This window comes from Lissotriton vulgaris, chromosome 11 (assembly GCF_964263255.1).
Source record: "Lissotriton vulgaris chromosome 11, aLisVul1.2, whole genome shotgun sequence".
Taxonomy (NCBI): Eukaryota; Metazoa; Chordata; class Amphibia; order Caudata; family Salamandridae; genus Lissotriton; species Lissotriton vulgaris.
In genome coordinates, this window is record NC_141699.1 from 1,033,482,616 (window position 1) to 1,033,506,907 (window position 24,292).

A 24,292-nucleotide genomic window follows, 5' to 3' on the forward strand; every position below is an offset into this window, starting at 1 on the left:
CATACAGAGAAACACACGATGACGTATAAATGTTGTTGATCTTCAGCCACAAAAACAGTTGGAGGCTTGGGTGTCGCGGTAAAGTTGCTGCTATAGACGCACAAAGTCCCTTGCACTTAGTGCCGAATGGGGATGTTGTTAATGAATGCTCATGTTTCTCCCCCCTTCTTCCCAGAAAATAATCGCCCTTTCACACAAATAAAGGAGACTGCGAGCAGTGGCCCGGGGTTTGCAGGTGTTTGCTGGCTTCCCTGGCAGTCTCCTCAGATGCCAGTCCAACCCCCTCCTCCTCCTTCTCCCCCTTCATCAGCCCAGAGTCCTTCTATTCAAACGGAAAAAGCTCCCCTAGCAACGGAATGGCGCTTAAATCCTCAATAAGGGTTAGTGTGTCAGATGGGAGGGGGGAAGCGAAAGGCATCTAGAAGGGGGTTATATCTACACAAATGACATAATATTTTAAGTAGCCAATAATTGCATTTTAAAGTGTGGGACACCGGTCTCCACAAACCACCTAAAATAGAACCAAAGCCAGACTTTTTACTCTTTTGTAATTGAATTACAGTTATTCTTAAATTAGCTTTGTCTACATCTCTTGGGTAATAACCCGAACAGTTTGCGTGTTTTTTTGTTGTCTTCATTTTATCGGAAAATGTTAACATCTATTATCTGATACAACTATGAATAAAAAAATCATTGCTGCCTGCATCGTGAAGAACACGGCTTTGGGGGAACCGGCAGGGGGAATAGAGGGGTGTGTGTTTGTATTGGGGGCGGGGAAGCGAACGTAAGAGTGTAATTTTAGACTGTCCCATTGTGAGAATGTTAAGATCTCAATAGAGGCAGCGTCAATACCAAGAGAAATCGCCGCACGTCCGTTACAAATAGATAGTTTTGTTTCTCTTGTTGTCACTACACGCTGCTGAACAAAGGCTCGGCTAAGTTTACTTCCACTCTTGTTGGGGTCTTTGAGGCTAAAATTCACTTGACAACAAATACAAAAAAGAAAGCCTTCTGCCAAACCTTCTTTGTCGAGTGCTTACTCGATCTGTTGTACTTTCACGTTAGATTAAAAAACAAGTCACTTGTGCGACAAGCCGTTTTAGTGTCAGCATTCAATGCCCGATCCAGCTGATAACAAGCCGGGATCCAATCACATTCAAACACCGCCTAATTCACGCTTTTGTCCATGTCCTCAAAATGCCGTTTGCTTATTATCATTAATAAAATATACCTTCGGATATAATTTTAGTTTCCCTATTTTCCTTTAGTCCACAGTGAAATATTAGTTTGTGTGCCATTTAGGGGTCAAGATATGCGCATTCTGATGATCCCTCCTCAATTCACGGGAAACTATCGTAAACGTTTATATTTACATTATTCCGTGGGTTACAGCAAACGTTAGAATGATCGTGAACAGCAAAGTGTACGTAGCGTTTGGCTCCCCTTAGGAATAAGTAATTATAGCTGCGGCGTTAGCGCTCCGTCTGCTGGACAAAGTTGGGTAGTGCATCTTTCAACGAATTGCATCTAATTCTTAACGAAGGATTCACAACGTCAATGTTTTCCAAAGGCAATATATATATATATATATATATATATATATATATATATATATATATATATATATATATATATATATATATATATATATGTGTGTGTGTGTGTAGATATAGATACTCACTGACATAGGAAGAGAGAGACATACACATTGAAAACTATTATACTATATGCGAGACAGAGAACTATAGATATATAAAATCAGTATAGTCAAAACGTATGTGGCAATTTTAGCCATTTTACTATTTCCCAGTATTTATTTTTACCTAACATATACAATACATTTTTCCTCGGCTCAATTCCCTTGCAAGTGTCAAATCGTATATTATTGGAAATACGTTCCAATACAGTGTTCATCTAATATGTATATTATGTATTTCCGACTGATATGACTCTGGTTGTTTGAAGTTATTGCAAAAGTCTTATTATTTACAAACTTTACTTAAATATTATTTCTTTAAATAATTTTGAATTGCAGAATGGTGTAGCCGCTAAAATATGAACAGCCCACCCATTCAACGTATAATTCTTTATTCACAAGCTTTTCCCCCCGATGAAATCAAACCATGGAAAAAGTCAATTTTATTTCGCTTCAAAAACGACATGTTTTGTGTTCCTGCAAGTAACACACATAAAATCACACTCGACGTTTGACGACACGAGAGGGGGACCGCCTATTTTGTGTCCTCCGCGGAAGTGGAAGGTTTAAGTTGCGGTAATTAAGCGGGAGCCAGCCAAGCATTTTCGTAGTGCGCTGCTTGTTAAAAGCGCTTCTTTTCGGCATCTGCATTTGAGTGTGTTCCCTCCATTCTTAATCTTCTTATGGAAATGAAGGGGAACGGCGGGGAACCTGCGGAGTTGGAGAATGTCCTTGTTAACTGGAATTTCTCAGCATTGCTAATTAGCAGAGTTTGACGACCACCGGTGCCGGGGAAAGCTTCTGTGTAACCACTCGCAAACTCCGGCGAGGACGAGCCGCGCTCATTTTATTTTGTAATTAAAATCTGAATAGGGCCCTATTTGACAGTGAGGGCTACTGGCCTTTTATCTCCTTGTGAAGTAATTAGTGAGTGCCTTGGTGATTTGGGTTCCTGCAAAACGTTAACTAGACCGTGCAATCGGTCTTTTTTTATGACATTTGCATTCATCCGCGTGCTGACATGATTCTGAAATATTCTTGTTCTGCGAGATTTAGCTGCGCTATTTAAAACTTCTAAGTTTACAAAAAGGACGATTTTTTTGTGGGAGGGGTGCATTTTATGTCCAAAGCAATTTTGAAGAGAAGCCGCTCCCCTTGTCGGCTGAACGTCAGCATTACCAGGTACATAACCCCCATTCCTGGCGCCCCCACTGACTCTGCGAATAGCGGCAACTTTCACTGGATTAATTATGTGCAGAGACAAACCGGTGATCTCAGAGGCTTCTGTTTCGTTTGAGACAATCCACGGCATACATTGAAACGTGAACACACAAACAAGTGTGGAAACTGAAGCGGACAAAACAGGATCTTTTCCATCGGGACTATTTTTTTGTGCGGCAGATCAAAAGTGCAAAGATGCGAAACACAGCCAGGCCAACTGGCGAACGAATGCGCATCGATTTCCGGATAGAAGCGGATGTGCCTAAAGAGATGTAATGGTCACCCTGGGCAAATTACATCCAACAGTAATGTGGTAACTGACAAACTCCCACCCGCCATCTCTGTAGCAGTCCACGGGGAAAGTGTCATTCCACTCTCTGAAACAAATATATTTCATCGATTATTTAATCTTGGACAATCTCTTTCTGTTCACGGCCAGAAAGCAAAAAAACCGCTTCAAATCTTTGGAATACTTTCATGGGTACAAAAAATGGCCAGTGTGATAACAAGTGAGCTAAATAAACTAAATTGTTTTATAGATGGTGGAAGGAAAGATTTGGGTCGCAAGGAAGCGCCTCTCATTTCCTCGTAATTTAATCTAATAATCCAGCCGGTGGGCACGGCGTTCACCTTGTACGTGTTAGCTAGACTCATCTGATCTTGCACATAGTGTACAACATATGAGCTTCACGCACACACACAATCAATCCAGCATCTGTTACACTAGGGTATCCGCACAAACCGACTTTACTACCATTTATACAGGCTAAATAAGACCGATCGGGGGTGATAGTCGCCCCTGATGCCTCGGTTCTAAAGGCCCCTCTCAAAGACATGCTCAGTTTGTGTATGTCCTCAATTTCGCCACCAAATGTGCCCCTGCACAAGGCTCTGTAGGAAATGAAACATAGACACAATCTCTAAAGTCGCCTTGAACCCCGTTCAGCGGGTTGACACCGACATCAATTCTAAGTAAGTTTATTGTGGCTGAGAAAGTGCTTGTACATAACCGTCATCCTGTGAAATTCGCGTTCATTTTGTTGAATTTAACACCTAAAGAACACACCAGCGCTTCTAACAATTTAGTTATTTACTGCCAGAGTGCAATCTTATGCATAACGGTTAGGGGTGTTATTGCATTAATAAAAAGAGCAATCCTTGCTAATTGTGCCTGTATAGTCCTGCCTCATATGTGAAACTTCCAGGCGGACTCAGGAAAAATAGTGACATGTAAGGTTTTAGTATTACACACGTGCCCCGTCTGCGCCACAACCGGACTGTCTAGACGCGCAGCCGCGCACATGTTACATTAAACAGAGCATCTCCCTGGCACTGTCACTCGCACAGGGGCCTAATCCTGATGTATATATAATTCAACGCCATTGTTAAAACTGTTCTGCTACAGAACGGCTCCATTGATAAAACCAGCAGTGATCAGTGCAGGCACAACTTGAGGGGCACGTTGAGGCCTTAGAAAGACGTGTCTCTTCCTCAAATCTCTTTCGGATCTTACATGAAGATGTAGCTGCGATTTGTTTTCTTTTTCGTTGAAGAGCTAACTTACCTGTGCTAAGGAGGCACATATCAGAAAAATAGTATGGAATGTCTAGTAGATGCTGCTCTATCATTCCCATACGAGTGTGCTTTATCTGTGTGCAGATAATATATTCCCCATTAACAGCCACTTCTGCGAGACATAGCAGAGATTCCAAACGCGGCCATATACATCTGTTTCCTTAAAATGCACCTTTTATTTCTATAGGTTTACTTTATGTATTTTTTGTAACCTCGTTCGGTGTGGAAACCTGCTACTAAGGTTTATTTTCAAGGCATGTGAAACAGACAATCTGAAGGTCGCAGGTTCCAGCGGGGTAGACTCGGGTTTTCATCCTTCTGAAGTCGATATTCGTACGGCCGCTGAGCTTCAGCAATGCAGTGTTATTGCCTGGTGTGGTGACTCTGGGAGCAAGATGTGTATAACGCGAGTAATTTATCGCATGGCTGCTTCAATACCGCATCCCAAGAACGTTATTGAAGGTATTGTCATTCACAGGTGATATATGTGAGCGAGGGCAAAAAATAAACTTTGCTCGTAATTTGGTCTTAATGAAGAGCATCAGCGGTTGGCTGCCACGTGTGTGAAATATTAATGCCTGTATTTTTATATTTTATGTAATGAAAACAAGAAAGAAGGTGGCACGGAAAACGGCAAGGCATACATAAAAAGTATTTTTAAAGAATGTTGCCGTATTGGCCATTTTCATTTTCTTTTCCCGACATGGGGATGTCTCTTGGATATCTGTATCTCTGGCCAGTCACTTTGAAAACTTTCCTGGTGATTTGATATCTGCTCCGCCTCATGCAAAGCCACCACTTGCACCGTGGGTTATTTCGCCTTCAAAAAGTGTCCAACTTTTCACTTCTGAAACGAGCTGGTCTCGCAGCTGAGAGCTTTCCGCTCAGATCCCAGGAATGGCGCTGCGCCGCTCGGCCGCGTCCAGCAGGGGGCGCTGAAAGCTACCTTCCCAGCGCCGCGTCACATCTGAGGCGACCCAGCCAGCGGCGGCGGGGCCAGCGTGTGCGCTTAGTAGGGTCGAGCACGCATCTTTAGGCTCCTCGGATAAAAGAGATTAAAAGGCGGGAATCTTCCTTTTTGCTATTAATTTCTACCGACTAGAAAAATGTCCGGCACCTACCCTTTGATATTCCCGGAAAGGAATCTTAGATTAGAAAATTCTATAATTTTTACACAACAAGCCACCCTTATCAAGGAACGATAATTGAATTAACAACACATTTAAACTGTGGCTTCGAGGACTTACAGACAGTAATATTGCTCTAAAAGAAAGTATTGTGCCCTCTAGTTTAATCAGTTAATGCGGCCTCGTTCCAGAAGCTTAGTTTCATGTAATTCACTTAAAGTTAATAGTGTGTGTGAGATCTAGGTATTGCTAAAAGTAGGCAGGCACAAGCCTCAGAAATCCAGGGGAACAGAGGTCGGAAGGGGTGATAAATGCGCTGTATCTGTATATAAATTAAGGGTAAACTCCGAAGTTAATTATCTATCTATCTATCTATCTATCTATCTATCTATCTATCTATCTATCTATCTATCTATCTATCTATAGCTAGCTAGGTAGATAGCTATCGACAGAAAGATAGATAGATCGAGGTAGATAGTTAGACAAATAGATAGACAAATAGATAGACTCTAGATACACATAATTATTTTCGAGATTTCTGCATGAGGTACGGCTATAAATACCCCTCGCTCCAGATAAAAATACCCTTCACCTGTATTTAAATAGCACGCCTTTAATTGCAGTAGGAGCTGGGTGCACGAGGCTGAAATCAAATTAGCAGCCATTACCAGTCCTTTAACTCCGTGGCGCTTTTGATCAGCGGTAAATTAGCTTTCCAACTAACAAAGGGTCTCTAGCAAGCAGTGGGCAGTAAATAGGACAGCTCGACCTGCCCTCGACACCTTCCCCGGTGTCAATCACAGCTCTGCCTTCAGCCCAATATTAACCTTCCCAGGAGCCAGGCTTCCGACCAAACGAAACCAGGGCCAGGAAGGAGTTCGGGCGGGTCGTATCAGAAGCAGGGGTGTCAAAATCAATCTTTTTTCAAACGAGCAGCGCCTTAGAACAGTGCCCGGCTGCGTCAAGGAGCGTGGTGTGGTGGTGTGACCAAAGATGCCTGAGGGCAGTGAGGATGGCCGATGAAGGGTGGGGGAGGGGTCAGGTGTGCTTACGTGTGAAACTCTCTCTGTGTGGACAGTGGGGTTTTGGACAGGTTCGACTGAGCAAACGTGAGCTAGGCAAAGAAACCCAGAGGAAAACACCGCCTGTTCTTTGGGATGCCGCTAGGGGGCCGCTGTGAGCCCCTCTGCTGCCACTCGGCTCCCCCTGGCACCGCGCCAGGCACTATCACAGCCTCCCCACTGCTCCGCTCTTACAGGGGCTCAGGTACCCCCAGATTTCACTCTCGCTGCCTATGTCGGCACAGCAGGACTGGGCCTCTTAACTACCCAGAGTGCCAGGGCCAGGAGCAGGGACTTGGGGGGGCTTTATCCAGCCCATGCCCGTGTCTGCCGGCCCCATTAACTTGATCACACCCACAGAAATCACCACAGAACATCTACCACGACCCCAAAAGCCCCCGTGCCAAATCAAGCCAGGGCGCTTTTTAAGATCAGCCCTTTCCCGACTGTGCGCAAGAACGCGAAGACGAGTACTGGCGTAAAGCGCGCTTTCAGTCATGTAGGCACTATTCCCCCAGCTTCTAAACGCTACATGCGAGTCGAGGTTAATGAGAGCAAACGCACACATAGCGCTTGAGTCTGGCATATGCCAGCTTAACTCAAAGTGTGGGTGGCTCTGGGAGGGGCGCGCCTTGCCTCTTGCGCGCTGGCACGCAGGGGAGATGCCAAAGTTTGAATCAGCTGCTTACCTGCCGGTGGGCGAGGCGTGCGTCCTGAAGGGTCCAGGGTACAGGTGGCCACCCCGTGTGTCGTGCCAGGCCAGCAGCGGCGGCGCCTTCCCCTCCTCCCTGGGACTCCAAGCCCCGGCGACCGCCATCCCCGTCCGAGCGCCTCTGCATCCTTCAGTCCCCAGCCCCGGTTTTTAAACCGCACTCCCTGGAACAAGAAAGCGCGTTTATGGCTTAAAACCCAAATGGCTGTTTTCTTTTAAAAGGAACCGAACGCGCTGTCGACAACAACAAAAAAATCAGTTATCCTAACACTGCCGCATGCCCCCACCGCACATAATAAAGCGAAAGCTTTATATTTTTTTTTCACTGGGTATTCAAAGATAATTTGATGCCATTGTTTCTGCTACAGATGGTTCTTTTTAATACAATAACACTGCTCTTTGTGCCTGGTACTCACAATACAAATCTAAAGCGTTCTCCTGAATAAGCATTTTGTTCCCTCTTGTATGGCGCCGACAAAAGCTTCCGTGAGGTAATGGATTCTGTTTATTGAAGCCATAGAATGGGGGCTTGATAAAGATTTCTTTTATATATACACACACACACACAGACACACAAAGACCTCGCAAGGTCGAGCTGATTCGTTAATATTTTATTAAAATATGCTTTCAGGGGATTGTGTTGGCTGTGGCGGTTTTCACTTCAGTTCTGATCTTGCCACAGTTAATGCTTTCTGATTTTATTGCTGCTTTTGTTGCACAAGGATGTTATCAGGGCTCGCTGCTTCGAGGAGTGTCTGAAAAGGGGGCGGGGAGTGTGGAAATACATTTTGGAAACACAGGAAGTAAAAAAACACCGATTAGGTGGAAATAAACACTATTTTCCGATTTGTGTGTTTGCTTCTCGTTCAGGGACAGCCACTGAGATGGCGTTTTTCTGTCTATAAAGTTATCTGTTTGTCTGTCAGTCCTTTCATGCACCCATTCTCCAGTCCACCAGAACAATCCATCCATCCATCCATTCATCCACTCACCAACCCACCCATCCATCCACCCATTTATCCACCCACTGGCACAATCCATCCACCCCACATCCAACCATCCATCCGCCCACCACCAACCCATCCATCCATCCAACCATCCACCCACCAACCCATCCAACCATCCATCCACCCATCCATCCAGCCATCCATCCATCCATCCATCCATCCATCCAACCAACCATCCACCCACCAACCCACTCATCCATCCGCCCACCAGAACAATTCATTCACCCACCTATTCAAACATCCATCCACCTATTCTTCCTCCAACCCAACCATCCCACCCGGACAATCCATCCATTCATCCTGATAAATACATTCATGCATCCATTTATCCACCCCAAACAATCAATTCATCATCCATATCAATCCATCCATCCATTCCAAACAATCAATCAATCCATCCTCCCGGACAATCCATCGTGATCAATCCACTCAGTTATCCATCCATCTATCCATCCATCCATCCATCCATCCATCCATCCATCCCTCCATCCATCCATCCCTCCCTCCCTCCCTCCCTCCCTTTCTCTGGGACTCCACGCTCTAGGCATCTTGGCGCTTTAGCAGAGATGCCCGTCCCGGGTGACTCCCCCTTTCACCCCCCAGGTGGGTGGAGTACTCTTTATTTGAGCCAAACTGAAAACACAGCAACATCCCTACCAGGTGCTTCATATTAACAGCAACATCTCCATCACGTGCTTCCTAATTAGCGCTTTTCGTATTTCCCTGTCCTTGCCTACCCAGATAGCCACCTGCTGTCAATCAATAATCGACCACTTAGCTCGCTTTATGAACAATGCGCCAGTCCAGCAAGGTAGAACTCGCCATTCTGAGTTACCTGAGGCTTCCAAATGAATTTCCCAACGGGCATTGCGGGTCCTTGGCTAGAGGCAGTCTGAGCAAGTATTTCAGGCGCTTGAGTGAATTTCCCGCCTCTTGTAAAACCGACGGTTTCGGTCTGTGGTGCTCCAGTGTTTGTGAGGCACATTATACATACAGCATGAAACATGTACCAGTGGCGAACATCCTCCAGAGTGCATTGGAAGAGGGGGGGGGGGGGGGTGCACCAGCCCTCGGGGTTCAGCCAGTGGGGTCCCTGCGGGGAAGCTCGTTGCCCACCCCCGTACTAGGAATGAGTTTGCCCGTTCCTTCTGCTCTCGGGCCTGCTGGTAGTAACCCACCACCCCACTCCTGCCATTTGACTTACTTGTTGTACCCTGATTAATCAGTTCAACTTTAAGGGTTTTCGTTTGAGAAGTTTTCTTCCAGTAACATGAAAATCTGTCGCACCCTTCAGGGCGCAATTTGTCTGGGTTTGTTCCTCACCGGAAGCTCCCCCTAGAGATTATTGGAAACTCCAAATTACACGCCAATTATGGGCCATTATGAAGGCAGGGCCACAAAGACACTATTAGCTCGCTGAACCGTCCTCACAAAAACCCGCCTCGTGGCGCTCGGGCAAGGGATTTCCGTTCTGTTTGCACAAAAAGCGCTAATCGTGGGAGTCGGGCCCCCGGTGGAACCGGTTATCAGGATATGACGTCAGCTGGCGCACAAGCCAGGTAGTGTATGTTATCGTGAGGTCCTTCCTCTACCCCATATCTCTGAATTTACCCCCCCCCCCCCTCCGTTCCCGCTAATTCACCAACTCGTCCTGATCGCAATGCACGGGTGTTTGATCTCACACAGGGGTCTCATCTTTAAGGCGCGTGAACTCGCTTACCCCTGGTGACTGGTGTGATCTTAGTTACATTGAAGGTGTGTGCGCGTGAGGACATTGGGATCACACTTCTTAAGCGTGCAGTGGGGGCAGTTGACACTCCCTGACCTGTCCCTCGCCTGATGTAATTTCTGCAGCAGTGTTTAACCAAGTTAGGGGTTGTTTCTAGTCTGTTGGTTACATTCACGCCAGTTCACATTTCTATATATACCTCGTTATGGCTGCCTGTGTGTGGAGATGAGGAAACACCAGCGCCTGGATGGATTCATGGTTGGGTATGTGATTGGCTGGATGGATTTGAGAATGGATGAGTGGAGAGCTGGGTTGCAAGACAGCTAAAAAGATATGGGAGATAGATAGATAGATAGATAGATAGATAGATAGATAGATAGATAGATAGATAGATAGATAGATAGATAGATAGATAGATAGATAGATAGATGGATAGATAGATAGATAGATAGATAGATAGATAGATATGTGGAGAGACAGATAGATAGATAGATAGATAGATAGATAGATAGATAGATAGAATAAAAACAATATTTTGGTATATTTCTGCGTGGATTTGAGAATGGATGAGTGGAGAGCTGGGTTGCAAGACAGCTAAAAAGATATGGGAGATAGATAGATAGATAGATAGATAGATAGATAGATAGATAGATAGATAGATAGATAGATAGATAGATAGATAGATAGATAGATAGATAGATAGATAGATAGATAGATAGATAGATAGATGGATGGGTGGATAGACAAATAGGCAGATAGATGGATAGATATGTGGAGAGACAGACAGATAGATAGATAGATAGATAGATAGATAGATAGATAGATAGATAGATGGATGGATAGACAAATAGATAGATAGATAGATAGATAGATAGATAGATAGATAGATAGATAGACAGATAGATAGATAGATAGATAGATAGATAGATAGATAGATAGATAGATAGATAGATATGTGGAGAGAGAGACAGATAGATAGATAGATAGATAGATAGATAGATAGATAGATAGATAGATAGATAGATAGATAGATATATATATAGATAGATAGATAGATAGATAGATAGTTAGATAGATCGATATGTGGAGTGACAGATAGATAGATAGATAGATAGATAGATAGATAGATAGATAGATAGACAGACAGACAGACAGACAGACAGACAGACAGACAGATAGATAGATAGATAGATAGATAGATAGATAGATGGATGGATGGATAGATAGATAGATAGATAGATAGATAGATAGATAGATAGATAGATAGATAGATAGATAGATAGTGGATGGATGGAGTAGTTGGAGATGCGTGAATGAATGGAGGCATGGCCGCATAGCCTGTGGACTGATGGATGAATGAATGATACCTGGGTGGATGGATCGATGGATGTCTGGATGGATGCGTAAACAGTGTTTGGTGGACGGATGGATTCTTATATTTTTAGATTGATAGATACACATATATATTTTCAAAGTCATGGAAAATAGATGCAGGGGGGTGAATTAAGAGACGATGAACGAGAAGGCACATTCAAATGAACCCGAAATATGCGGAGTGTATCACGGATACAGCGAAATAAATATTCTTACAAATGTCCTGAAGCCAGTGCTCGACACATGTCACAAACGGCGCCCGGTGCACCCTTGTGAATTCAAGGCAGGACGCCACTCTCGTGCACAATGTCCCATCGTACGAGCTTCCTTCAGGGTGGCACCAAAGCACATTCAAGCACATTAAACCCGGTGCATTCGTCACTCCAGCCCAAATAAACACGAGGCGCTGTAGTAGCAACAGCCCCATGACGATGCGCGAATCTGTCATGAAACACGCCCCCCCGCCCGACGCCAGAGTCACACTGCTGTGCCCCCTGTTGGCTTCCAGGACACTTGACACATTTTGGATTCTAATAATTACACCTACAGGGATCAGTAAACTAAAGTCTTCACATGACGTCCTTGTACACAGCCGTAAATGCGCGTCCCCTCTTCACTCAACATTCCCACTCCCGGGGCGTATCTTCTGACGCTGATAGTTGTAACCGAGGATATGAAATGGAGCCTTGAAGCTTGCACGTCGGTGTCTAGGCGCTTTAACGTTAGCTCTGCAGTGTGGGGCGTGCATGACCCCGAGCGTGGACTGCGCACGAGAACTGTGTAGTAGCGCCGAGTAGCCTCTGGCTGCAAGGGAGCGCTAGTTGACTAGAATCACAGTCAAATAGTCCAATGCGGCCGGTTTTGCACTTTCCAGCCAACACTCAGCTTCTTGTACACGGAGTGCGAATAGTTGACCCAGTCTGGAGGGAGGTCGCGTGCAATGTGCATTAATCCAGTCCACAGCAGCAAGACCTGCTCACAACTTTGCACAAGAACAAGTCAGCTGGGTGCGCACCACGTGTGACGTTTTGTGGTGAACGGTTCTCGTGGCTTTGGATATATCTGGACTCCTTTATATCTGCTAACAGCATTTACTTAATGCAGCTGAACCGAGGCAACTTTCCGGACAGAAAAGGCGCGAAAAAACAAACACACACATAGCCTTTCTCTCTCTCTCCACACACACCCTTTCTCTCCACAAACGCACACACACATCTTTTCTCTCGCATGTCACACAAACACACTCTCCTCACCTCAAATGCGAATGAGCACACCCACCCGCACAAACACACTCCACACACACACACACTTTCTCTCTCTACACATACACACACACACACTTTTTCTCTCACCACACACACATACACACGCACTCTCTGTACACACACACACGCACACACACACACTCTCTCTCACCCTATCTCTGTCTCTTCATACGACACCCCGGCACACACAAACGAGATCAGTAGTAACAAATGTACTGTGTAAATTACAACAGCCACAGTCCCTCGTATAGGATAACCACGGGTGATCCAGGAATGTAATCCCAATCCCGGCGCTACAGTTAATCGTGCGGTGTGATTGTGGGCAACTACCCGGCCATTATTCCTTTAGTTCTTTTACCTCCCAAACCCAGGAGCGCTTTGAAGTATGCAAAACACTATCTATACAACTTTATAAAAATGAAATTCAGGCAAATACAACTTCATATGAAATGCATAAGTGACTGGTGCGCGTTTTGGTTGTAAAATTCAATACACTTTATAGTATTGCACATTGCATATTCATGTCTTATCTTACTTTCCCATGCTGCATTTAAAGTATATTCAAATCTGAAAAAAGAAACGAAAACACGTGCTTATTTGAATGACCATGATTGCACAAGCCTGCTAGTTCCATTACTAACCAATCCACGCCCGCTGCATCTCTGAGAGGAAAGCAGTGGGGCCCAGTCACTCAGAAACCAACACTTAGAGATTTGGGATTTTATCTGGTATATGCAGGGCTTTAAGTGGCATTAAAAAAACTGTGGGGGTGTCTCTCTCAAAGGGGCGTGGCCGATGTATTTAAGGGCGTGCCTTAAAGACACATACTCTAAAAATCTGTGCTTACCATAGCAGAGGCAATAACAGCGCAGAGACAGTTAAGGGTGGTACTGCTGCAGAGTTTAGATTATTTTCTCGCCCTGTTGGTGTGGACAAAAATGTACCGCTCTTAGCGCCTGCTTTTCAGAACTGCCAGTGCTGAACACCGGCAGGACCCGGCCCACTTAAAGCCCTGGATATAGGAGCGCATTCTGTCCTTCTATAGCACCGGTACCTAGCACTCAGACTCAAGCAATGCTAGCCCTGCTTGAACTAAACAGCGCCTTTGGCTGTTTGAGTAAGTTGGAAGTTTCATTCTCAAACTATTCTTCGACAAAGACTGCCCAGGCGGTTTATGCACCGACTGCATGGATTTTTGTGCAAAAAGGTAGATGAACGATTCGAAAACATGACGGGGCAACTTAGCATTTCTGTGTTCCTATGGTCGTAGCATCATCACTAGTTTGTGGCTTAATACCACTTCTTGTTATTACAGCTCACTGAAGCCTACCTAGACAACTAAGCTCTATGTAACTAAGTAGCCGTTATTACTGATCTCATACGCCAGTCTGTTTATATTTTGTAGGGGAGAAGGCACGCCATTACAACCGTTTCTAGGCACGGATGCATGGATACCAATAATAAAAAAGAATACACATACATACACACACACACACACACACACACACACACACATACACACACATATATATATATATATATATATATATATATATATATATCACATCTGAACAATGTGCAAAATTAAAAAAGAAAATATAGCTATATGAAAACAACTAATTTAAATAAATAAAACTAAATTCTAGCGAAAACTTTTAGAAAGTAGTTAACATTGACCAAGATCTAGGAGTCTTCTTGTCTCTTGAATTAGATTAATCTCCCAGATGGGTTTACAATCCCTAAATGCTGTGGTAGTTCTCAGTTTAGTATGGAGCACATTGCATAAATAAGCTCACATAACTCTGAAAGATGTGCTTCCACGCCTCACGTAGGCAACACAGGATGATCTGCATAGGGTAAGCATCAGGGGTGTGCTCAATTTTTTATTAAACAAGTAATCTTCTACATGAATTACCATTTTTGGGCTACATGTAGTTTCCTAGTTCGATTGTCCCTTTGCCCGTGAGTAGTTTTTCCTGGAAGGTGACAGTATTTTCTGGTGAGTGTCAACATATCCCTTCTCGCCACTTTGAAATTAGATGGATGTTGGCAATATTTTTTTATGAAACACATTTAAGGAGGCGCGAAAATCCCCAATTTAAGGTAAAACCTATTTGCAGAATTCCTTGAAAGCTAATGATAATACTCTTATTATTTGAGAGAATGACAGTCATTTCTCAAGAAAAATGCTAATCCCACCCAAATGAGCATAGCATTAAATAATCCTGACAGGAGCACTCAATTGAAAATGGTCCCTAAGAAGGAAATGGGACCTTGATAATGAACAGAAAGAACGGGGCTCAGACCTGATTTTTGTCGTTTGTTCCTAGCAGTTCCACTTCCTTGCAAAAAGAGGCACTTTGGCGATATTTCAATTCCCAGAAAAATATCCGAACAGCTGCAGAAATATTTTCATATTTCTACAGCAGAAAATATAAAATAATACATCTGTAGATACTTAAGTGAAAATGTCGACTTTTAATGCTCCCAACTTAATGCCTAAAATAATGAATCAAAGTACTTCAGAAGACCTTTGATGTATTTATTTATTTACTCTCAGAATTCCTGAGTATTTTGAAAGCCTGATGAAGGTAACATATAAGACCCTGTTCCCCAAAACACATCTATCACCAGGATATGTTTGTGCACCCTGATGTCAGTTTCTCTGTTCCCATCCTACTCATCTCTAGGTCACGATGGCAGGTTCTCTGCTTCCTCACATGCATTGTTTCAGCCCTTCTTTGCATGTTTTCGTTCCCCCTGAGAGCACATACATGTTTGAGACATTTAATGATAACTGACAGGTTATAAAAAAGGGAGTGCCCTGGAGAAGTGAATGAATCTAGCTGGGCTGGTTCCCTGATCACTAAACAGGTGCCAACTGCAAAGCCCATCCTTCAACTCAGTTGACCTCCCCTTGCAGCAAGTCACTCCCTCAGTGTGTCACCAATGTTTCTAGCCTATGTTGACATCCGTGGCTGCAGACCCTCCCATTGGTTCCTCCTTCCTTTCTGATTTTTCCCATCAATTTCACTCTATCTGGTAATTCAAACAGATACAAAATCCGTGGAAAATTTTAAAAATGTCCAAAATCATTGGAACATTTCCTAAAAGTCTAAAATATGTATCTTGTGGGATGTCCCAAATGAAATGCACACTAAGAATTCTTCATTTTCAGAAATAAAATCTGTGCTGTGAATTTGGACTGTCATCAGCTATATCCTTTTAGCCCAAAAATAAGCCCGAAGGCTTGATGCTGGACAGACTGGTGTTTGGTTTGCTCAAAATGCCAGACGACAAAGCACATTGAATAACTAGAGAAGCACACGCGTGAGCAGGCCCGGAGACCAAGTGTAAGCTGCTTTAAAAATGAGATATAGCGCTTAAGCGTCCTTTTAATTGGCGTTTCTTTTAAAAACGAATTTCTTACATTTCAATGTTTATGGATTGTCTATGAAGGAGATGTTGTTTAATATTAAACTGCTGGCTTTGGATCAACGAGATGTGAGTTTAGTAACCACTTTTTCCTACTTTACCAGATTGCGTCACCCTGGTCACAGCCCTCCATCTCCATGTGCCTCACTTAGAAGCAATAAGTGGTTGGAATCAGTCTAAATGCATATATATTTTGCACGCTATAAACAATTCCACATTTACTTTTTTCAAAGCACAGGCGACTGAATCTGAAGTACATTAAAGCAATTGCATCATTAATAACATATTACTAAATAGTGTCAGACCCTGTTTGACGAGGGCCAGAGGGCAAGCAGGAGCTACTGGGCCTCAACCATGGGGGCTGAGGTCATTTATCTCTGTGGCCCTGGGGTCCATCTTAATATGGCTCTGCAAATGTGTCCAAGTACAGCCCCTTTGGCACTTGACTTTCATTGGTAGCGATGGCGAGCAGTCACAGGCTTCTCAGGGAGGTAGTGTGGGTGTGCTCAAGCTCAGGACTCAACAGTCACTCAGCAGCGCAATAACGGAATGTTCACCCCATTGGATCTCCATCAAGAAAGAAAGTACTTTAATGGAATACTCTATATTATATAATGTAGTATCCTGGGCTCTGTTGGGTAGGACTGCACCTCTCTCCACTTTCTCTCCATGATTCCTACCTTATGATCTACTCAGTTGTTGACTGGCATCTGGGCAACAGCATCATTACAACACAGGTGCAAATCTGTCTGCTAAAGGTTGTTCACCCCTTCTCTTACAGTTTAGTAATTCTAATTTAGTTGCTCAGTTCTTACCACCCATGTTGGAACAGACCTTTCAGATTGCTGCTCAGATGAATCTCAGCATGTCCACTCTTTCCTACTTCTGGGAGGATGTGCATTCACCGGCCGCTGTGTCTGCGGTCTCCTTGTTTGCTGTGGGCCCCAGCTCAAGAGGTCCTGATTCTGTTGATCTCTGGCAGTGGTCGAGCAGACAGGAACAGTGATCTTGACAAAGTTGCTTGAGCTCAGCATGGAACAGGTAGACTATGTGTGGGTAGATGCTCAGTGATCGGTGGGGCCGCATGCAGGCTGGTATCTTTTATGCAGTGTCGTTATGCACCAGCAGATCTTCTAAAGGTTCGGCCACATACAGGCTGACTGACCACCTTCTGAACAATACAACACAACACAGGCCAATCTTCATCTGGGCAATACAGGGGTGCAGATGCTGATGTTCTTCTGGCCAGTATGGCCATGCAAGAAAGATCTTCTGCTGGGCAATAGAGCATACACAGTCTGATTTGGACTCAGATTACAAGCCCAACCAGGCCCCGAAAGTCTCAGGGTTGAGGCATCATCGTTTCCAGCAGGAATGACTTTTAGAGAGACTGTAGGCCCACAGACCCGAGGTAAACAGATTAGTCCTCCTCTTTTGGAAATCCCAACAGCACCGGGAGGTATGACATATTGTTCCTCCTGGACGGTCATTCCTGCAGGGTTGGCAGGCTTCTTCCCTCTCTTTGCAGACAGGCTGACACCTAGGCACATCAGAACAGGTATCTGGCTCTTCCAGCAAGGGGTTAGACTCAGGGGATGTACCCTCACTCTGGGAGACTGACTGTCGAGAAGACACCATCTCTGGTTGCACATTAATGACACAATATCAAACACAACAATATTGAGATACAGAAATATTGTGTAAAAAATATTGATTACAAAAATATCATTTCCCTATACTTATAATGGTAAGCATAAAAAAGTATAAATTCACACTAATATCGTCAAAAATATACCTAAATATTGTTTTCATTCTATCTATCTATCTGTCTGTCTGTCTGTCTGTCTGTCTGTCTGTCTGTCTGTCCGTCCGTCCGTCCGTCCGTCCGTCCGTCCGTCCGTCTATCTATCTATCTATCTATCTATCTATCTATCTATCTATCTATCTATCTATCTATCTATCTATCTATCTATCTATCTATCTATCTATCTATCTATCTATCTATCACACATTTCAGCCCTCATGGGGCCTTGTTTACATGATACGTTGGAGAAGTGACTTCAAACATTTAAAGTGAAAGTGCTCATACATAAATTAGAGGGAGAAGGAGGATAGAAGTCTAGGTCGCACTCCAAAGATGTGTAATCAAAACATAAACCCAAGATATTGGGTTCTTAGACCTAGCTTGTGGCTGTGGCTCCTGGCCAATATGGTCAGAAAAAAGCTCAAAAGAAAGAAAAATGTCTTTCTTGAGTCCCCTCACTCACCAGGGGTTCCCAGGGTGACATGCTTCATCATTGGGGCCATGCCAGCTCTCTACGAACTGGGGCGTGCTACGACTTGCGGAATTATGTAGGAGCACGTTTTTGTGGAAGACTGTGTGTGGTGCAATGTGTGGTGTAGTGGGTGTTGGCGATTTAAAAATACTGTGCTAGTGGGCCTTAACTATTTTATTCCAGCTCCTAGGTAGGTATGGTTAAAAACGGGGTTGACACTGTGTACCAATCTATAATGAGAAGGGAATCAGTGATTGGTCGACATGTTTCGAGCTTCCCCTAGCTCTTCCTCAGGACCACACAGGGACCAGCCCTGTGTTTGCCACTCCTGTTTAAACCTTAATAGGTAAATAGAAATAAGGAAAAAACAGTGAACGCTGCTACTAATAAAAGCATGCGTTTAAATACATACGATTTCTAGTTCTCGTTGTATATTTGTCATAGTGCGTGATAGCACATCATGGTCTCTGGGGGGGGCGGTGTCTCCCTTTGAAACAATCTTCAAGCCTGGGGACGCCGCACCAGAACACCTACTTCGCTTCCCCACCAGACCGCAAATATTTCAAAGACATGGAAGAGTTGGTATAGTTTTCAACGCTCACATTCTTATTTAAATGGTAAAATATACAGGAGACTCGGTAAAGTGCATTTCAAACAGTGCTTGATACAATTATCAATAAATATGTAGTTAAATAAATCATTAAAATAAATACATATAACAAATGCCTAAAATTGTCAAAATAAACTGTAAGAGTATTAAAACCAATTATGTTTGATTAAAAGCCCGGTAAAAAAGTAAAACAAATGTAAACTTTTCATGTGTAAAACAGCATTATCCAATCATAAGTAGGTTTGATGAAAATAAGACTATTTTCCTTACCAATAGTGTCTCATATAGGAACGCAGAAATATACCAAAATATTGTTTTTATTCTATCTATCTATCTATCTATCTATCTATCTATCTATCTATCTATCTATCTATCTATCTATCTATCTATCTATCTATCTATCTATCTATCTATCTATCTATCTATCTATCTAGTTTAAATTAGTAAATCTGAAATATCTTATTATATAACTATAATGAACTGTACATTAAATAAATGTAAATAATATTTAACACTATATGTAAATATATACTTACATAAACAAACACACATATATATGTGTATGTTTATATATATACATATATATAATGTAGCATATATATATATATATATATATAAGTGCCACGAAAGTAAATACGGGCGGAACAAAGAAGGGCAAGCGGGGAAAATGGAAACATCTCAAAACCGGGGGCAAACCCAGGTACAACATCAATTATAAACCTAACAAACATCACTCTGACAGCTAAGGAGGTGGCTATTTTTTGGTTTGGGACTGTCATATTGCCCACCTAAAGATTTCAATTATGCCAGTACACAAATGGATGTTTTTAGGTTTATAAGGAAACTAAAATTGAGCAAATTCCACCGCTTACAGCCCTATAGAAAATCTAAAACCTCAACTTTAAAAAGTCCATCCCTCCTAACAGCAGGTGATGAACCTTCTTTTCAAGAAATTTGGTCGCTGCAACAGGAAGGTGCTGACATCAGCCTAGTGGAAACAACTCAAACTGGGGGCGGCACTGGGATGGGAATTACACCATTTAAAGCCAAGTCAACCTTCTTACCAGTCATGACTCATGATAACCTTGATGTTTATCATGACTTTATCACAGAAGATTTGAAAAGGTTATATATAGCCACAAATAAAAAGCACTCTGCCATCAATCGACAAAATCAGAGCTACAACAACTTGATGAAGAAACTAAACACCAATAAAAATGTGGTAGTGAAACAGGTGGACAAAGGTGTGAACATTGTCCTGTGGGACCGTAACCTTTACATAAAGGAGGCAGAAAAACAACTGGGGACCAAACCTGTTATAGAAAAAGCAACATAGGAGCGATCAGGATAGCCTGGAATGAACAACATTCTAAATTAATGGCACGGAGGAGTAGTGGCTTAATATCCAAAGATGAATTTCAGTTCTTGAAAAAAGAACATCCTGTTATTCCAACTTTTTACCTATTACCCAAGGTTCATAAGGATGTCTCAACACCACCTGGGAGGCCGATTATTTCAGCCATTGACAGCTCGACGGAAAATATCTCCAGATATATCGACTATTTCCTGCAGGAATGGGTTACAAAATTAAATTCATATGTGAGAGACACTACTGATTTTATTTGCAAATTGAAGGGGATTGTTTGGAATGAAGATTATTTACTAATGACTTTGGATGTCAATTCATTGTATACTTCGATTAGACATGGTGATGGTGTAAAGGCAGTGGAACTCTATCTGGATAAGCGTCCTATGCACTATATACATCACAATAGAATGATTGTTGGAATGTTGAGATTATGCCTAGAACAGAACTTTTTTATATTCAATGGCCAAGTGCATCAACAGATGAGAGGGGTGGCCATGGGGGCCTGTTTTTCCCCCAGGTTCGCGTTTTTACACATGGGGCTGTGGGAGGAGCGGGTCCTCATGGACCACCACAAGGCCATAATGACCAACAATGTGATGTTGTATTTAAGGTACATAGATGACCTTTTTATGATTTGGAGGGGATCCAAGGAGGAGGCCACCAATTTCATAGAGAAACTGAATTTTAATACTTACAACTTGCAATTCACATCAGAGATCCATAGAGAGAGAGAGTAAACTTTTTGGATGTCGAAGTATACATCAGAAATAATAAGATAGAAACTAAGCTGCACAGGAAGCCAACCGCGGGGAACACGTTGCTACATGCAACCAGTCAGCACCCACGGCACCTCATCCGCAGCATCCCCTACGGGGAGATGCTGAGGCTGATGCGTATTTGCAGTACGGATATTGACTGTGAGAGGGCCCAGAGAGAGAGTAAGATACGTTTCTTGGAGAGAGGGTATAGCGAGAGCATAATAAATATGGCGATTGAACGCGCTCGAAAAATCTCAAGAGAACAAGCTTTGATACCCAAAACTAAAATCGCAGAAACTAACCCGAGACCATACAATCAAGGGCCATTGTAACTTACAGTATGCAGCATGCGGAGATCAGGAAAATCTTCAGTAGAAACTGGAACTTAGTGAGAGGGGATCCAGTCATAGGTAAATTTGTGGCAAACAAACCAGACCTTACATTCCGTAGATCACCTACAATGGTTAACGCTTTAGTAAGCAATAGTCTGGACACACCAATCTCAGAAACCTGGATGGCTCTGAGTAAGGGGTTCAAAAAGTGTCTTTTCTGCAAAGTGTGCCGTCACGGAGTGAACAAAACCCACTATTCCATCCCTTTTCATGACAAACCAATTGCAATCAGTAAAAGGCTCACATGTAAAACCGAATATGTGGTCTATGTGCTGCAGTGTCCGTGTGGGCTGCGATATGTGGGCAGCACACGTTTGCCCGCCCACAAACGGATACTGCAGCACCTAAGAGCCATATCGGAAAAGGACCAAACATATCCAGTAGCACGGCATTTCTAATCAACTCACAACAGTGACCCTGAGGGTCTTCAATATTATCTTGTTGATACAATCTTACCCCTGAAAAGGGGTGGCATCTGGGAGGCCAAGCTATGGTTGCTGGAAACGAGGTACATCCTGGAACTTAATAGTATGAATCCGGGAGGCCTCAATGCCAGTGAGGACATGTATACCTGCCTGTGATGAGTCTAAGATCAAGATAAGCTCTTTAGAAACCAATTCATATACCAATTTGTCAGGATGCAACTCAAGAGGCTGGGATCAGGTGTTGCAATAGCTAATTGATTTGAGGAAAATGATTCATACTGGATACAGATCCGTTATCTTCCATAAAATAGATAATGTTTTTAAATTGCACTTGCACTTTAGTTAAACACATTAATTTATCTCAGCACCCTTATGTGGGCATTTTAATATGTTAATACAGTAGACTTTTTTGTAACATTTTATTACCCACATGGGTTATATGAACAGAATTGCGAAGATTTGCACTTTATTGTTGGGGTATGAAGATTGTGAGGTAGGATGTTGTACTGTCAAATCATCCACTCGTTTAAATACTCCAAAACGGAATAATCATAAAACCAATGTAAATATATGGATGTATGAAACATATGGATTTATTCCTATATATAAACATGCAGTTAGTTTTTTATAGTAGAAATATTTTTATCATTGTCTATTTATGTATATATATTTTTTCTTAAACATTTGGGAGAAATATGTTTACATTGTCAATTGGGCACTATGCCCTATATGAAATGTTTTGCTGCCACAATATACATGCAGTATTTTTTCTCTGTTCGCGGCTTAATTGTAAACAGCCGTTACAATGCACTGACTTTGACTATAAATGCCCTTGTTTATGTTTATGGCACATCATGTGATCAAGCCTCCTTGGAGGCGAAACGCGTCATGGTGGATTGCTGGCACGATTTTGCACAAATAAAGCACTAAGGATTTCAGCACGAAAATGGTGGTTTCATTCTACGTTATTCTGTCTCTGCTGGAGTAGGAGATATGGTGAATGGCGTTTTCTTGCATATATATATATATATACTATTTACGCCATCATTATCATTAACATGTGACTATCAGGAATCTTGCAGACTTCATTTATGTTTTGTATATTTTACTGGTTTAGTCTGTCATGAGCCTCGATTTACTTAATACTAATATTTTTTAGAGATGCACTACAGTATTGTGTATTACAACTAGGGCTCCCGGTTTTCCGTTTTTATGGATTTTTACATATAAATACAGACGGAAAACAAGTTTTCCTTTATCTGTATTTATATATAAAAACGGGAAAATACTAGTGGGCTAAGAGGAGTCAGCCTGGGCTGAGACAGCTTCCGGGCACACACAGAGCTGCCAGCCGCACCCGAGTACTTCACAGGTCTATAAAAGACCATTTACTTGTTGATGAGTCCTTGTTGTTCTTTCACCCCTTCTAAGAGGCCCAGCCAGAGTCAGATTAGGAGACTCTATTTACACCATTGTTGCGAGACTGAAGAAACGCAGTCCGCTCCAGGAAGTCTCTTGGAGGGAGTGCGTTATACCCTGGGACACCATGAACACCTGCGTGGAAAGCCTGAGACCGCTGCGGTGGAGGATAAAGACTGCGTGACATCATGGATTGTAGTAATGTGCTAAAAAATATTTTCTATTTACTTACCATTTTTTTACACTCCCCCTGTGTCCCATTAGAGTTTTTTCTGATCTCTCTCCTCTGGGGCTGCACAACGAAGTCTGTTAAAATGCTCTAGTCTGCACTTCACTCCCGTGGCTGGCAGCAGAGGTGTGATTAAACGGGAGGGCAGCAGAGGTGTGATTATAAGCATCCTTCTCTGATCTTAGCAAGCCGAGGGACTACATAGAGAGGGGGCAGGGGGAGAGTGGGGCGGAAGGGGGGGGCTCTCTCTGGAATTACCTCACCACGAGGAGTCAGAGACAGCACGCTGACACCTGGCACGTGACCTGCTTAGCAACCCGTGGCAGTCTGGAAACATGATCACACCTGGCGTGCCCAATTTAATGCAGTTACGATTGGCAGAAGGTAGGACGATTGCAACGGGGCAAGCCCCCTTCAAGCTGGCCACACATTTGATCCGGGGAACAAGGTAAACCCTGTTGATGTAACCTCCAACCAGGCTACACATGGCAGTCAGACAACACGATCACACATGGCATGTGCCATACTAAGCAGCACCTGGTCCTCACGCAATAAGACCAACTTCCAGCTGGGGCAGCAGAAAGCATAACATACAGGCATCTGCACTGCAAT

General features: G+C 43.2%; 1 protein-coding gene across 1 annotated transcript in view; it reads right to left on the reverse strand.

The window, feature by feature from the left end:
* Window positions 1-24,292, reverse strand: part of LOC147684016 (uncharacterized) — a 375,703-nt gene that overhangs the window by 69,206 nt on the left and 282,205 nt on the right. Inside the window, exon 3 of the mRNA XM_086944934.1 lies at window positions 7,370-7,556. Coding sequence (XP_086801060.1) covers window positions 7,370-7,556 — 187 coding nt within the window. The remainder of the gene's footprint in view (window positions 1-7,369; window positions 7,557-24,292) is intronic.